General features: G+C 45.9%; 1 protein-coding gene across 3 annotated transcripts in view; it reads left to right on the top strand.

The window, feature by feature from the left end:
• The window catches only part of AP3B1 (adaptor related protein complex 3 subunit beta 1), a 1,440,584-nt gene that overhangs the window by 1,225,821 nt on the left and 198,592 nt on the right, over nt 1-16,171 (top strand). For all 3 annotated transcript variants that reach the window (XM_069223388.1, XM_069223395.1, XM_069223382.1), the window contains exon 25: nt 9,672-9,769. In XM_069223388.1, the coding sequence (XP_069079489.1) occupies nt 9,672-9,769 (98 nt within the window). The remainder of the gene's footprint in view (nt 1-9,671; nt 9,770-16,171) is intronic.

Genomic DNA, 16,171 nt, shown 5'->3' on the forward strand with positions numbered 1-16,171 from the left:
GCTGAGGTCCTGGACTGTCATCTGCCCTTGGTGGCCGTCACGACTAATCTCTTGATAGAGGTGCTGCAGCCGGGAGCTTCTACCTCAGAATCCCTGTTCCCATTCAATGATGCTCTCACTGACGTCCTACTGGGTACCAGGTGCAAACCTAGCACAGGCTCTCCTGTGAACAGGACGAATGCCTGTCGCCATTGACCTGCACCTGGGGACCAAATTTTCCTGCCCCCCCCCCCCCCCCCCCCCCTGAGAGCTTGGTGGTCCAAGCCTCTACCTCCCAAGGTGCGTTCCTTACCGCTTCCCCGGATAGGGAATTCCTCCAACTTTGCATTTTGGTCAGAACATCACATGCCTTTCGGACTGTTATTCCCACATGCCGTGAGATATTGTTGTGCAAGTGCTGCTACAGCTCCCGAAGGAGGCCCAGGCTGCACTCTCTCAGGCTGTTGATGATGGAGAAATGCAACAAATTTCACAGTTTGTTGCGGACTAGACACAACCGACTGGCTAGGCAGATTGTTTTTCAGGACAGTGGCCCTGAGTCTCCACATCTGGCTGAGGACATCTGACTTTTCGGGGGATGTCCAGGCATCTTTGGTGGACTTGCCCTTCAATGGCACCATTCTCAAGTATTCTCATGCTACGGCCAGGTCCTTGGGCCTCGCAGTGGCCTCTCCCACTCCCCTCAGTCTGCCGTTCACCCCTTTTGTGGCTACGGAAGGGGTTACTAAACTGTGCCAATTCTTGTCTAGCCATAATACCGGGCATGCTGCCCAGCCTCTGTGGCAGAGTCCTCAGGACCCATCCATCACTTCCAACCCATGGGTTTTGCAGACAGTGCTAAGGAGCTACTCCCTCCCCTTCGAGACTACCTCTTCATCCATGTCACCATCTTACAGTCAGGTGATGAAGGATTATTTGTCCCTTCGCCGGGAAGAAGTTGCAGCTCTCTTAGCAAGGGGAGACATAGAGAGAGTTCCATTGGCAGAAGTAGGCTGTGGTTGCAATTCCCGCTACTTTCTGGTCCCCAAAATGGATTAGTGTCTTCACCCTATCCTAGACCTACGAGCCCTGAATTGCTTCCTCAAGAAGGAGAAGTTCAAAATGCCCATGCTGGCTCAGGTCTTGTCTGCCCTGGACCCAGGAGACTGGACGGTAGCATTGTGCTCACAGGACACTTATTTCTACGTCCCTGTCCTGCCTGCCCCCACAGACATTACTTGTGGTTCACGGTAGGCCATAGGCACTTTCAATTCACTGTGCTCCCCTTTGGCCTTACCAGCACCCCTCAGGTATTCACCAAGGTGATGGTGGTGGTTGCAGCTCATTTGCGGTGATTAGGGTTGTCAGTCTTCCCCCATCTCAGCAGTGGGCTGTTGAAGGCAAGCTTGTCCCAGGCTGTCGTCTCCCACCTCCCGACTTTGGTGGACCTCCTGCATTCGATGGGGTTCACTATAAATGTGTCGAAGTCACATCTAACTCCCTCTCAGATGCTCCATTTTGTCAGAGCTGTTCTGGACAGTTTCTGGCTTATCCTCCTGAGTGGCGAGTCCAGGATATTCAAGCTATGATACTGATGTTTCAGCCGCTATCCTGGATTTCAGTGAGAATGACTCTGAGGCTGCTGGGCCTCATGGACTCCTGCATCCTGTTGGTGACACATGCCAGATGGCCTATGCGGGCTCTGCAGTGGGACTTGAAGCCCCTATGGGTGCAGCATTAGGGGAATCTCTCTGACATAGTCCAGATCTCAGAGGGAACTGTGAAATCTGCAGTGGTGATTAACAAACCATGATTGGGTGAGGGGAAGGTCCCTCTACCTTCCACAACCAGATCTCACGGTAGTGACCAATTCATCACTCCTGGGATGGGGCAGACATCTGTGGGAAGTGGAGATCAGAGGAATCAGGTCTCTGGCGGAAGCGGGACTCTACATCAACCTGCTGGAGTTCTGTGCGATCAGACTGGCGTTGACATCCTTTCTTCCCTTTATCAGGGGAAAGATAGTGCAGGCATTCGTGGACAAAACCACTGTTATGTGGTACTGCACTAAACAGGGCAGAGTGGGGTCGTGGACCCTTTGTCAGGAGGCTCTGCGCCTCTTGACGTGGCTGGAACAGGAAGGCATTATCCTGGTGGTTCAACATCTGGCGGGCTCTCTGAACACCAGAGCGGACAAACTCAGCCAGTAATGCCTAGCGGATCACAAATGGCGTCTCCATCCGAAAGTGGTGCAACATCTCTTTCAGCATTCAGGAGTGCCTTTGTTAGATCTGTTCGCCTCTGCTGAGAATGCGCAGTGTCAGCAGTTTTGCTCATTGGAGTTTCCAAGGCGACAATCCATTTGAGACACTTTTTTTATCTAGAGTGGAATTCAGGCTTAATGCATGCCTTTCTGATCATGCCACACCTGCCCAGAGTTCTCAAAAAGATCAGGAATGACCTGGCCCAAGTAATCCTTATGGCCCCAGACTGGACACTGAGAGTCTGGTATCCTGAGCCTGCTGAGCATGTCCATTGATCCTCCGATCAGACTTCCCCTCTGTTGCAGCAGAAGGGGAGGGATCCTCACCTGAACCTTTCCACTCCGTGCCTTCTTCTGTGGAGATTGAGTGGCGGCAGTTGAAAACTTTTCACTTTCCTCTTAAAGTCTGTAAGTTATCTTGGCAGACAAGCGTCCCTCCACCAAAACCGTATACGCCTATCGTGGAAGAAATTTGTTGTATTATGCACAGACAAATCTGTTGACCCCCTTTCTGAGATCCTATTGCTCATTCTTTCCCTTGCCTAGCAGGGCTGTACGTTGGGCACTCTCAAGAGAGATTTGTCTGCTATTTCTGCCTTTTTGTGGTTGCCCGATCAACCTTCTTTGTTTAAGCCCTTTACATAGATTCATAAAAGGTCTCACTCATCTTTTCCCTCCTTCTCCGTTCATTATGCCCCAATAGGACTTTTGTTAAATTTGGTCTGACTTTTTTGATGTGCGCTGTTTTCGAGGCCCCCACAATTGTTCGCTCAGGTTTTCACATTGAAAACAGCCTTTCTTGTGGCATTTACATCTGTCCGCAGCGTGAGCTGTAGGCCTTTCTATCTATTCTGAAAAAGTGATGCTTCGCCCTAGGGCCTATTTTCTGCCTAAAGTGGTTATGCCTTTTCATGTAGGCCAATCAATCACCTTGCCTACTTTTTAGGCACTCCCACAACCCTCTATTCTTTCATTCAGGTAGAGGAGAGACTCCACTGCCTGGAACCAATAAGAGCGTTGGCGTTCTACCTTGACCGTACAGGCATTCCGGGTGGGGGACCAACTCTTTCTGTGCACCCACATTGCCTACAAAGGTTGGGCAGTGCAGAAGCAGACCATCTCTAGAGGGGTCGTATTCTGCATTAAGATCTGCTATGCATTGGCCAAGAAGCAACCCCCTAAGGGTTTACACGCTCGTACCCGAGCTAAAGCTGCGACCACTGCGTTAGCAGGTTGAATTCTGGTCATGGACATCTGCCAAGAAGCAGCGTGGGTGTCTCTGCACACTTTTCACCAAAAACTACTGCCTGGCCAGTCAGATCCGTAGGGATGAGCACTTTGCCCGTCCTGCAGGACATTCTTGTTTGAAATGTGTTCGCAGGCACACCTTCGGCGATGGTATTGCTTGGGTATCTATTTATAAGGTAAGGAATCTGTAGCTAGAAGTCTCTATCAGATGGACAAGTTACTTACCTTCCATAACATATTATCTGGTGGAGACTGTATCTGGCTGCAGGTTACTTACCAACCTACCCATCCTCCCTGCAATGCGAATGGATTTTTAGGGACAGGGCTGTATCCCTTTCAGGGCCCTAATTATTCACACCAGTGGTCATTGTTCTTCATGGGACATGCTTCTGGTGTGGAAAGTCATGAAAAGAAACTGAGGCCTGTGCAGCACCTATATAGGTGCCACAGAAATCACTTTTAGTGCGGACAACAACGCATGTGGAGCCGATCTACCTGTGCGCAGGGGTACTGCTCATGAAAATTCTTTCGGATTCAGTCTGATGCCTGGGGATAATTCTAACATAAGGAATCTGCAGCTAGATATAGTCTCTACCAGATAAGACATTACCAAAGGTTAGTAACTTATTTGATAGAAACTATCATGGTCCATGTCCTTGAATCAGAGTTAAACTATTTCTTGCTTCTTTTTCTTAGCAAATAACAGGACTTTTGTATTGGTTGCATTCAACCTTAGAAAGGCACTAGGCCTCCAGGTTCGTATGACATGGAGGTATTGGGTATCTTGAGCAGAGTAGACTTTCAATTAGAGTTGTGTATTGTCAGCATGTTGGTGAATTTTGATTCTTGTATCTCTGAGTAGAGTCTTTAGGGGCTCCGTGTAGAGGTTGATGATTACAGTGGATAATATAGAACCTTGGGGGTTTCCGCAGATGATATGAATCTTTTGGGACCTAGAGATCCAGTTGGAGACACTTGATCTGCTATTTTGAGTTCTGTGATACTATCACTACTGCTCTTTAAAGCTTCAATATGTATAATTGTCTGTTTCCATAAGCTTCATGTAATGAGTGGTGTCATTATTTAAGAGTGTGCAGGATGGTTCTAGCTCTGTTGTTTTTTGCCTGTGATTATGCTGCTGTTTAACTTTTGATTTTTTAAGCTTGTCTGTTTCAAGTAGATTCTCAGTCATAATGTACAGTACCAGTGATTAAATAGCTCCTTGGCAAATGTATAGGCACATTTTTATACAATTTCTTTATTGGCCACTACTGTTTCAAATATTATTTTTTTATCCAAGGGAAGCCCCAACATTGATGGGAACAGTTACGCTGGTCTGGCACAGCACAACATTTTTGAAAAGTTCCATTATTACTCCTTAATTATGTCCTTGTATCTATCCGAGTTATGTGAAAATAGGCCTGTGAAATGCTCCATTTTGTTTTAGTTTGTTGAAACGTTTTATGAGGACACCGCTAACTGTCTTGATTGCTTCACTTGCTTTAAACTGACCCAAGCAAGCAAGTATTTATGAGATTACCCAGCACCACTGGGCCTAGGCTTTCGCCCCAGGGGGTTTTGTTCCATGCCCCTCCCAGCTCTGTGCAGTGTTAGCCAGTGCCACGTGCTGCTGCTTTTCCTTCTTGCTGTGGTCTCTGGAGACCCAGAGTCGGTGTGGAGAGATAACCACAAGCCTAGTTGTGCAGGAGGTAAGTCATAGGTCATTATGCACAACAGAATTAAGTGTTACCAGATGCTATCTTTCAGAGGAAGGCAGTTTTGCACGCCATTTTATGCGTGTACTGGACATAGGTCACTACCTATGTCCAACTACATAATGGTAACTCCAAACCTGGGCATGTTTGGTATCAAACATGTCAGAATCATACCCCAATACTGTTGCCAGTATTGGAAGTATGATTCCATGCACTCTGGGGGGGCTCCTTAGAGCTGTGCATATCCTGAAAGGCACTGACGTGAACGCTTTTCCCTATCCTATCCTGTACCACTCAAGTCAGTCCATGCAAGTAACTCCCACCGTAATGGTAGTTTGTTGACTTAGCGATCCTACAGTACCAAATCCATTTCTGATTCTTGATCTCTTTCCATGCTAACCTTCAATAGTAACCAACCCTCCATGAGTTTGTCCTCTTTACTGCCGGCAACTATACTGTCGGACCCTCTTCGGGGGTCGCAAGGACAAACAGGCTTCTGAGCTTCGGCCGTGGGGACTTGAGACTGTGGTACTATGGTTCCGTAAACTGGGCCATGTACAATCCCTTCAGCACTTCTTTCTAAGTGGTAGCAATGGCGAGCAGTCACTGGCTCCTCGATGAAATAGTGAGCTCAGAACTCAGCAGTCAACTACCAGTGTGATAGCAGACTGTCCAACCCATTGCTTTGCTTAAAAAAGGTGATTTAATACATTCAAAATACTCCATACTAAACAAAACAGGCAACAAATATGAATGCTTCACTTGTGTGGGGGCAACTGCATTTCCAGCCGGCATTCCTCTTCATCTCCGCCCCACCTCACGCCCCTTCTCCTTGGTTTGAGTTCTGTCTGGGCAGTTACAAGCACATGTGCATATTACTAGTCTCCGTTCTCAGTTCGTTTAGTAGTCCAGACTTGTTATTGTCTCAATACAGCCAAGTCTGCCATTTCCTCATTCGGCAGGCAGGTTGTTTTAATGGCGCTTCAGAACAGGTGATGCATGTGATACAACAATGCCCAGCCTCTGAAAGATTATCATCACGTCAGGGCCCATGAAGTGATCGAACAGCATCGCTGATGTCCTCGTTGGCTGCTCATTTCATCAGCTCGCCTCCAAATCAGCCAGCACACACTAACACAGAGGTGCAGTATGCACGCGCATGTGACGAGAATGCAGTTTGTGAACAATCGTTGCTTTTCTAGTGCGTTAGAGCCAGCACTTCTCTTTGGGTTTTTGGGAATATCTTCTCTGCTAAATAAAAAAGAATGACTGTTGAAGGCAATTTTGCATGTTGTTGCTTGTGTGCAGGCACATCCAGAATCTGCTGGCATTTGCATCCAAGACCACAAACTCCATTTCCCATTGCACTAGTTCGTTATTCGAGAGAAATAACAAACCACCGCGAATGCGGCATCAGTCGATCAGAACGTAGTTTTTGGTGCTTTAAATGCATAGTGGCTAGAGTCAGATCCACAGGCTGAGAATCTGCCCACTGTGCTTGGCTGCAGGCCCTCGAGTCTGGAAATATTAAATATGCACAGGTGTTACGTGGGCTGTGGTGTACCATCAAGCAGGGGCTAGAATAACCCCAGAGCTTCAGCCGAGCGTTTCTAATTCTTTGTCATCTATGACTCCCCATTGCAGTCATGGGCTTTCATGTAGGGCTGGAATGAGTTCTGGGACTTGTATTCATAACTCACTTCAGTTGGATCACTGTGCGAATGCGAACCATCACTGTAATAGTGATAAATACACAGTTTTGACAATATCCTTAACTGAGTAGCAGCTCATGAGATTAAAAAGGCACCGATGCTACCAGGATTCTGGTATAGAATTACCTACGACCTTCCTTCTCTGTGCACTAAGTGCTTGGACACCCCAGGCCTTATGCGCTACATAGATCTCCTGATATATTTATATAATAGAGATTTTAAATAACGTGGACAAAGCACAGTGAATGACAGAGTGCTTTACACAAGGACAGTTGTGGGCAAGTAAAGACTAATATGTAATACGATTTATAATTACTACAGTCATCTAGCGCATAAATATCATGTGTTTAACTTCTGGGCGCTCACTTCACTTGCTAACAGTCTGCTTCAGTGCTTCTTTAAGCACAGAAATGACCTCCCAGGATTGTATTTACTTGGGTTGTCAGTGAGGGTCGTGTATAAAATTTTGCAAAAACCATGACAAAACAAGCGTTGACAAAGCCATAAGGCTGGTGACCAACACTTCACCTATTAACTTTGCCAATGTTTGTTTCTTAAAGGGGAGTTTAATGGTGCATTGCCATGAGTTTAGTAGCTTCTGCCAGTGGTAAAAACCCACCCTCATTACCCAAGTAGAATTCTATATCTTTGCCATTGTTGTCGTCTATGCGGCACAGGTAGCTCTTCATACAAGTAAACTTCTTTGGGTGGGCCCAGCAGTGGGTAAGCTAATGCAGCAGGCAGCACCCAGATGCCACAGGACCATAGACATGGTGGCGCACAACATGTGAGTCGGAATGTAAATTTCTTGGGTGGACCCAGTGTGTAAGCTAATGCTGCAGCCAGCGCTCAGATGCCACAGGACCGTAGGCAGGGTGGCACACACCTCATGGCTCTGAATGTAAACTTATTGGGTGGACCCAGTGCTAGTTCTGAAGGTAACGCCCAGATTCCCCAGACCATAGGCAGGGTGGTAAAGCACTCCCCTCATGGCTCTGAATGTAAACTTCTTGGGTGGATCCTGCTTTGGGTAAGCTGATGCTGCAAGTTGCGCTCAGATGCCATAGGAACGTAGGCCGCGTGGCATAGTAATCTGCTTGTGGCTCTAAATGTAAACTACTATAGGTGGATCCAACAGTGGGTAAAATAATTATGTAGGCAGCACCCAGATGCCACAGACTGTAGGCAGGGTTGCACACCCCTCGCGGCCCTGAATGTAAACTTCTTGGGTGGACGCAGCACTGGGTAAGCTGATGCTGCAGGCAGTGTCCAAGTGCCACAGGGAGGGTTGCACACCCCCGGTCTCCTGTTTTTTTTATTTTAAAAAAAAAAAATGTATGCCCTTTATTTAATCTCCCCGCATTGTATTACCACCAGTTACTGCACAATATATTGGATTTCTCAATAAACACCTCATAATAAAACACTTTTATGGATTTTCAGTAACTGATATTGCTCAACTGTTCACCAAGCTAAAACTTGCAGCAAAAAAAAAAAAAATACTATTAATCACATATTCAAAACCTATTGTATTTACCAGTGCTTGTTGTAAAATTATGTCAGATTGAAGACCACTAAACTTTGGAGAGCCCAAATGCAGTGGCTGCTGCCACTGAACAGGGGTGAGGTGCGGGACAAGAGACGAACGGAGGGGGGATTTTTTTTATTTATTTAAAAAAACAAAAAACACTTACCTTTGAGGAGAGATGCGTTTGTCTCCCCTCCATCCTCTACCTGGCTGCACAGGCTCTCAGCCAGTCACAACGCTGCTCAAAGCAGCGTCATGATTAGTTTAAGCGGCTTGCTTCGCTGCTCAGACTGGGAATCGGAGCCTGGGCATGTTTTCCACTCGGCTGTGCTATACATCTGGGTAGAGAACATGCAAAGTGCGCATGTATTTTTGACCAGCCCAACACGGCCGGCCAAACAGACATGCGCCCTTTGTGTGCACATAGCCCTCGTCCGGCCTCCTCCCTCCAGCCTCGCTCTGCCCGTAAGGAAAAATAAAATGATAATAACTTAGTGTACGTTATTATAATTGTATTTTTTCCTTTTTGGTAAATCCATTGGGGCGACGCTGCACAAATGGATATCCAGTAGCTAGGTATGCATGAAATTGTGTAGCAAGACTTAATAACGTAAAGCAGTAGTCAACATTATCATTTACTGAGCCACTTCTACATGTAGAGGAGTCTTCCTTGGCCACGGGCAAATATTCTGCTTTGTATTTGGCAGTCATAATAGCGTTTAATGCAGTTTTGTATGGGAACCATGCAGGCTAGATATTTGTGTCGATGTTACTTGCTGAACCTAAAGCGAATCATAAAAATTAAATTTGCTGAAAAATTAATTAATGTTGCTATATTTGGGACAATCATTTATGGTATAGTAGATTTTTCTTACTCTTTTGAGAGGGATGGATTATGTGATTTCCGAAACCATGCAAGGTAGTTATCCGACAAAGTTACTGACTTCTGCAAATATGTTTACACAGCTGAGTGGGTCACTATTAGTGAATGGTCGTTAATTGGCTGATTGAAGAAACTTACAATTGGTAAATAGTTTGGCTTTGTAACGCAAATTGGTGTGTCTAATCTCTAATTTGGAGATTTGAAACCTAACAGGACTGAATTTGCCTTTATAGTTTTTGTGGTTGAATAAAATTGGTTTAATTTAGCGTTTACTGTACATTAAGACAGAATAGATGAATTTATAACTATATTTATTTATAGATGTGTTTTATCTTTTCTTTAGCACCAAGGAGGACCAGTTCAATGTTAGTATTCAGCCCCCCGTTGGGGAGCTGCTGTTACCTGTGACCATGTCTGAAAAGGATTTCATAAAAGAGCAAGGTGAGCAAATCTGTTCACTATGTTTTTAATTAAAAGCGTCATATAGCTGCATACACAAGTTTAGATTTCTAATTCAGTCCGCTTAAATAAAAACAAATGTTCTAGCTCCAGTATGTGTGTAAAGCAAATCAAATGCGCCAAAATAAACCAAAAATTGATTAATTGTATACAGGAGTCAAACGGTGAAATATGTTTGATTAAGATATTTTTCAATAAATCGTCAGCATTGAAATTCTAGCCAATCTCCTTCTCAGTAGAGATTTCCATTTCTGCTCGATTTGAGGAACTGCCATCATATATATATATATATATATATATATATATATATATATATATATATATATATATACATATATATATACACACACATGTATACATATATTAAAGTTACATTGATTTCATGAAATGTTATGTTAAATGACGGATAATACTTTGCACGGATCAACTGAGGAAGCCTGTTTAAACACATGCCAGCGGATTGCTCTCACTTGCGCACTATAAGGACTATTTTCATGTAATTGTTTTCATTATACCTCTGAAAAAACTATCGTGCTGAAAAGTTTGCGCTGTATATTTCCTTATAATCCATTGATATTTGATTTGGTGGTTCCTGCCCTTTGCTGGCTGCAGTCTGCTCAGCAAGCCAAGGTGAGTGATTGAATGGGGCTTTGCTGCAATAGCGTTTCTCTGTTCTTGTCTTCTGAAAATTACAGCAGAAGGGGGTAAGTGAAGCAAGTTATTATTCCTCTTCTCTTTCAGTTTGCCACTTTATATGTTGATCAACTTCTCTATGCCTTGCCGTGCCGGCATTTTTCCCTGAGTGACCGTTCCGAACCATGAGTGCGCACAAGACGGGCGCATGGAGAATAGCTCTGGTCCTCTGTGGAGTTGTTGCCAAAATGTCTTTTTTCTTCTGCCATTTTACTTCTGTGGTTGTTGATTATGTCTCTGAGCAGGGTTGGCAGCTGTTTGCGGTGGTTAATAGAGCAGAAAGGCTACTCTGAATAAAGCTATTTGAAAATTTGTTTATGTGGAGTTTGTGTTCGTCAGTAGGGGTCTCTTGGCATCGCTGTAGTGTTCGGTCTGTCTTCCTGAATTGATCCTTTGATGCTTGCCTCAATGCTAGCAAATTTACCAGAGTGTTAAAACCCCTTTCTTGCTGCTTATTTAGCATTGCTTTCCTGCTGTAGCCGAGGACTCTTGCTAATGCCTTGTTTCGAGGCAGAGACGCTATGTGTTTGTTACCCAATTTTAAGATCCTAATGATAGCTGAATTGAATTGCTCTGAGAAAATTCCCACATCACAAAAACTAACTCTATACAAATTCCAGCAACAGAAAGGTCACATGGGTAAAATTATGGTCTGTTTGACTAAGTGGAGCTCTTTTCATGTCATTGTTATGACTGGGTATGGGGGGAGGTGGGAGGTTAAACAAACCGTAGTACAATAACCCTGAAAACTTCTTAATGTAAGAACTCTCAGCTCCCTCTTTTAGTACTGCAACAGCCGAGCTTTTAAACCAGTCGTGTCCAACTTCTTGACTTCTGTGAACCCCCACTTTATCATTACTGGAACCCGGGGACTCCACTGAATCATTATTGGAATCTGGGGACCCCCCCCCAGCTGAATAATTACTGGAAGCAGGGGATCCCCCCCTTGAGTCATTACTGGAAGCCAGGGACCCAGGACTAAACCTTGTCGATGATTTGAACCGCAAATCAATACACACAAAATAAATAAAAAATAAAAAAATTGCATTCCGTCAAACTCATGCACAAATGATAAGATTGTTTTTAATTCGTAAACAAAACAAAAAAATTAAAATTAAAATTTTAAAAGGAAGGTTATAGCTATTCTAAATTCAAGTGAAGCCACATAGTCCATACTATATTCTGTTTAATGCACCTACACTGCTCCCACAAATCAATTGGAGGATACTAATTAAATGTTTTGCCTTCAGTTTCAAATTCCTTGACATTTACAATACGCATTCTTAAACAAATAGGGTTCATTTGGCCGGCTTAGCAAACCAGTACAGTGATGAGGCAATTTTCAGAATCGCAACCTACTGCATGTCCTATCTAAAATGCTGTTCACTTCTCTACATACATTGCCGCTTTCCTGCTGCTTTTTGTGGCAATGTTTAGAGTGATGATTTGATGCATGGCATGCAAATCAAGGCTAATAGGTCTCTCCCTGCAACTCGGCCCCAGTTGCTTCCTCCAAAATGTTTTATGTAAATCTATCACTCATCTCATCAGACTGAAAGAGTGAGCTGTTTGATTTAAATAAGGCTCTGGCCAGTCAGCCATTTATCATGCTTATAGCGAGGCCTCAAGACTGATCACTACTGAACAAGCACTCCCTCGCTCAGACATGTGAAGGAAATGTTTAGGGACCTTGTTGAACAGGCGCGCCAAATAAGTCCTATCTGTATTAATGTGTGGAAAACATATCAGCTGAAGCACTTCTAGTAAAGACTCTTCTTCATTCCTCCTGCAATGAAAGCTGATCAGGAAGATGTAGGATGGAGGGGACGCTTTGTTAACATACTATACATAATAAAGTCGTTTAATCTGCCTGTTCGGAAGTTTCCCTCGGGTTAAATTCCTGTAAAGTCTTGTATCCAAGTATGAATTGGAGGCTCGATAGAGGAAGAGTGGGGCAAAGCCTTAAGTGAAACATTTTTTTTAAATCAAATCTGGTGATATTGAATGTAGTCTAAGATGAATGTGTGGCGTAAGCTAGTGCAGTATCCCCTTTGTGTTAGGTGCAGTGTAGGTCAGTGACCCTCCCTGGCGTCATGTGTATTTAAGTAATTTGTTGCTTTGAGAAAGCCAGATTGAGTCAACAGTGTTTTCTCTCATGGTATTTGAATTCAGAAATGTCAGAGCTTGGAATTGCTACCTTAGAACTGCATCTTTAAATTATTTATAAATAATATAGTATCCACTTTTTTCAAATTGATCAATAAATTGCGTTTAATTCTTAGCAATTGGGACCCAATTGATAAATAAAGAACATTTTGCTAGAAATCGTGAGCAACACACACCCTTTGTCATGCATTACCAGTGTCAGCCTAGAACAGAGACAGTGATTTCCAACACTGTGTCCACGCCTGCTCTTTTCATAATGACAGTTTTGTTGACAAGTTAAACATTGAGCTATGAGTTTTGGAAGTAGATGGTCACAGTTGTTTTTTTCATCCTGTGTTGTTTGGAGCAACGGCGTTGTGTTTTAGGTGAGCTTTGCTGAAATTGCGTTCATTTGTAGGTCCTGCGGTTGTAGCTGAATGGGAGGTGCAGACCATATACTAAAAAAATGGAATGCGAAAATCACTCCCAACCCACACTACCACCCAAGGACCCTCAGGACTGGAGAGGTACTAAAACCCCAAAGGTAAGTAGGAAGGATTCCTCAGGCGTCTGTGTGCAGACTAGTAATCGCTGGTCAGTGTCCATAGGATAACATGGGGAAGTCGCAGTTGGAATTTTTGCTTTTTAGGACCCTCCCCAGAGGACTCTGTAGAAACCCGTTGGTATAAGGGAAGTTGGATAGTGCCCCCACCCGTGGATACCCAGAACAGTGGAGTACCTACACCAGGGAGCCCAGGTGCATAGGGGTAAAGTTGTGTCGGAACCATCTGTTGAAGTCAGCGTGGACTCAGTTGTCCAAATGCTGTCGTCACCTGTGAACCAGGTCGACGGAACCCAGGTGTAGATTCCTGAAGAAGAGGACCTAAAGAAAGTAAGAACAGAGTCTGGACCACCCCGAGGTGCCCAGGGGGGCAGGAGGGCAATGCCCACCCTTCTCTGACATGCTTTCTTGTAGGATGGTGAATGAAGAAGTGCAGCTGTGGAGTCCAGGCGATGCAGGAAGATCCCAGGAGCAATCCACTAGCTGTTCCACGCCGGTCATCAAATTGCAGACAGGTCAGTGGTCAGGTGGACCACCAACAAGCCTTGGCAAATGCAAGGAAGCATTGCATGGAGTTTTCAGGATTTGTGGGGACCAGCAAGGTCCAAGCAACCCAACCTTGGCACGTAGGTCAGGTCCAGCCCTCCTCATGTAGGAGAGCCAGCAGGAATTGGTAGAGGCCCCGGCCGGACCCTCTGGCAACAGCACAGGGATTCGCATGGAGGCTTTGAGCACAGCAAAGAGGGATGCCTACGTCACAGGAGTTGCAGGGAGGAGGTCGTTCTTGGAGCTGGAAAGTGCTGGAGGATGGGGCTTCTAGCTGTTCGGTCTGAAGAACCAAAAAGCCTTGGCAACGACGTACAGACGCAGTGCACAGGTGTTCCAGCCAAGCATCTTCAGCGAGGGATCACAGACTTCCCAGTTGCAAGGAAGATAGGTCGAACCTCTGGAGAGCCACAGAAACACCACCTATGTTGTAGAGACTTGAAGAGTCCGTGGGACAGCAGGATCCACAAGCCAGTCTTTGGCGTTGAGGTGCCTGCAGAAGTAGGGGAGTGACCCTTCACTGCAAGGGAGATTGCTTCTTGCTTTCCTAAGTGCAGGCAGAGTCCCAGTGACTCTGGAGGATGCATAGCCACAGGGTTGCAGAAGTCTTTGCAGAACTTAGAAACAAAGTTGCAGCAGGAGCCCTCCTACTGGTTACAGTCTTGCTTCTGGTTCCAGCAAAGAACAGCAGCGGTTCTGGTGTCCAGGTTGCAGAAGTGTCTTGCAGAGGAGACTTGCAGAAGGTTTCTGATGCTTTTCAGTCAAATCTGGGGTCCCACCCTCAGGGTAGCACTTAAGTAACACAGGAAGGGCGTTTGGACACTATCTGAAGTGACCCACATATCAGAGGGGGTCAGGGGCATCACCCAGCGGGACTAACCAGTTAGATGCTCCTAGGGGCCACTGTTTATCTTATTTCCAAGATAGCAGAATCAAGTTGGCCACCTGGCAGAACTCTGCGCACCTCCCTAAGGGAGAAACTGAACAGAGGGTGGCCACTCCCCTGTCCTTTGTGTGGTTTGATGTCAGAGTGGGAACCAGGGGTTCCTGCACTGGTGCAAACCGGTTTATGCAAAGAGGGCACCAAATGTGCCCTTCAAAGCAGACTGGTAGCGCTCAGAGGCACCCCACCTCAGTCTAGAGCAGAGGTCTTCAAACTGGGGTGCGGGCCCCCTCGGGGGGCCTCAAGTGATCCGGGGGGGGGGGGGGGGGGGCACCAAACTCTGGCCAAAAGAAATATTATACAGATAGTCAGAAGCATGTTATTGCAGTTTTAAAAAGGTAACAGTACTTAACTGCAATGTTTAAATAGGTTTAGACATATTTAAGCATTGGCACTTTATAAAATTATTGTGAAAAAGTCTGATTTTTATTTTTCAGCTGGGGGGGCGCAACATTAACCTGTTAGGTGCGGGCGTCGGCCACTGGCCGACGCCCACACACCCTCCCTGGTGCGGGTCACGACCAGTGGCCGACACCAGGAAGGGTATCAATAAATCCTCGGGTGCGTCGCACCCGAGGATTGTTTTTTTTTTTTAAACCCCCCCCCGGGAGACACGGAAGCTTCCGTGTCTCCCCCCGCCCCCCCACCCGCCCCTTTGTGACGTCAGCGCGCCTCGCGGCGCGCTGACGTTGCAAAGGTGTTTTCCCCATCAAAGCAGGAAGCAGCCTTGCGGCCGCTTCCTGCTTTGATGGGGAAAACGGCCTTTCTCACGTTCGGGAAGGCCTCGTAAGAAAGGGGAGTGTCTCCCCTTTCTTACGAGGCCTTCCTGAAAGTGTTTCCTGGCCCCCGATCGCAGCTGTGCTGAGATCGGGGGCCAGGAAACACTTTCAGGTTTCCTGGCCCCCGATCGCAGCACAGCTGCGATCGGGGGGCCAGGAAACACTTTGAAAAGGCCTCGTAAGAAAGGGGAGACTCTCCCCTTTCTTACGAGGCCTTCTCAAACTGTTTCTGGCCCCCGATCGCAGCTGTGCTGCGATCGGGGGCCAGAAACAGTTTGAGAAGGCCTCGTAAGAAAGGGGGAGAGTCTCCCCTTTCTTACGAGGCCTTCTCAAAGTGTTTCCTGGCCCCCGATCGCAGCACAGCTGCGATCGGGGGCCAGGAAACACCACTAGACGCCAGGGATTTCACTTTGGGGGGGCGGCCCCCTTGGAAAACGGGGGCATAATTAATAAAAAAAAAAAAAGGTAGATCTATATATAGATCTATATTTATATATCTATGTAGATAGATATATCTATGTACATGGATATATCTATAGATATATCTATGTACATAGATATATATATATATATAGAGGTAGATCTATATATACCAAAGAGATTTATAAAGTGTGCTACTCACCTGTGAGGGTCTCAAGGCGCTTGGGGGGGGGCGGGGGGAGGGAAAGGGGCTGGGAGGTTCACTGTTCGAAAAGCCAGGTTTTGAGGCCCTTCCT

This window comes from Pleurodeles waltl, chromosome 1_1 (genome assembly GCF_031143425.1).
Source record: "Pleurodeles waltl isolate 20211129_DDA chromosome 1_1, aPleWal1.hap1.20221129, whole genome shotgun sequence".
NCBI classification, from domain to species: domain Eukaryota; kingdom Metazoa; phylum Chordata; class Amphibia; order Caudata; family Salamandridae; genus Pleurodeles; species Pleurodeles waltl.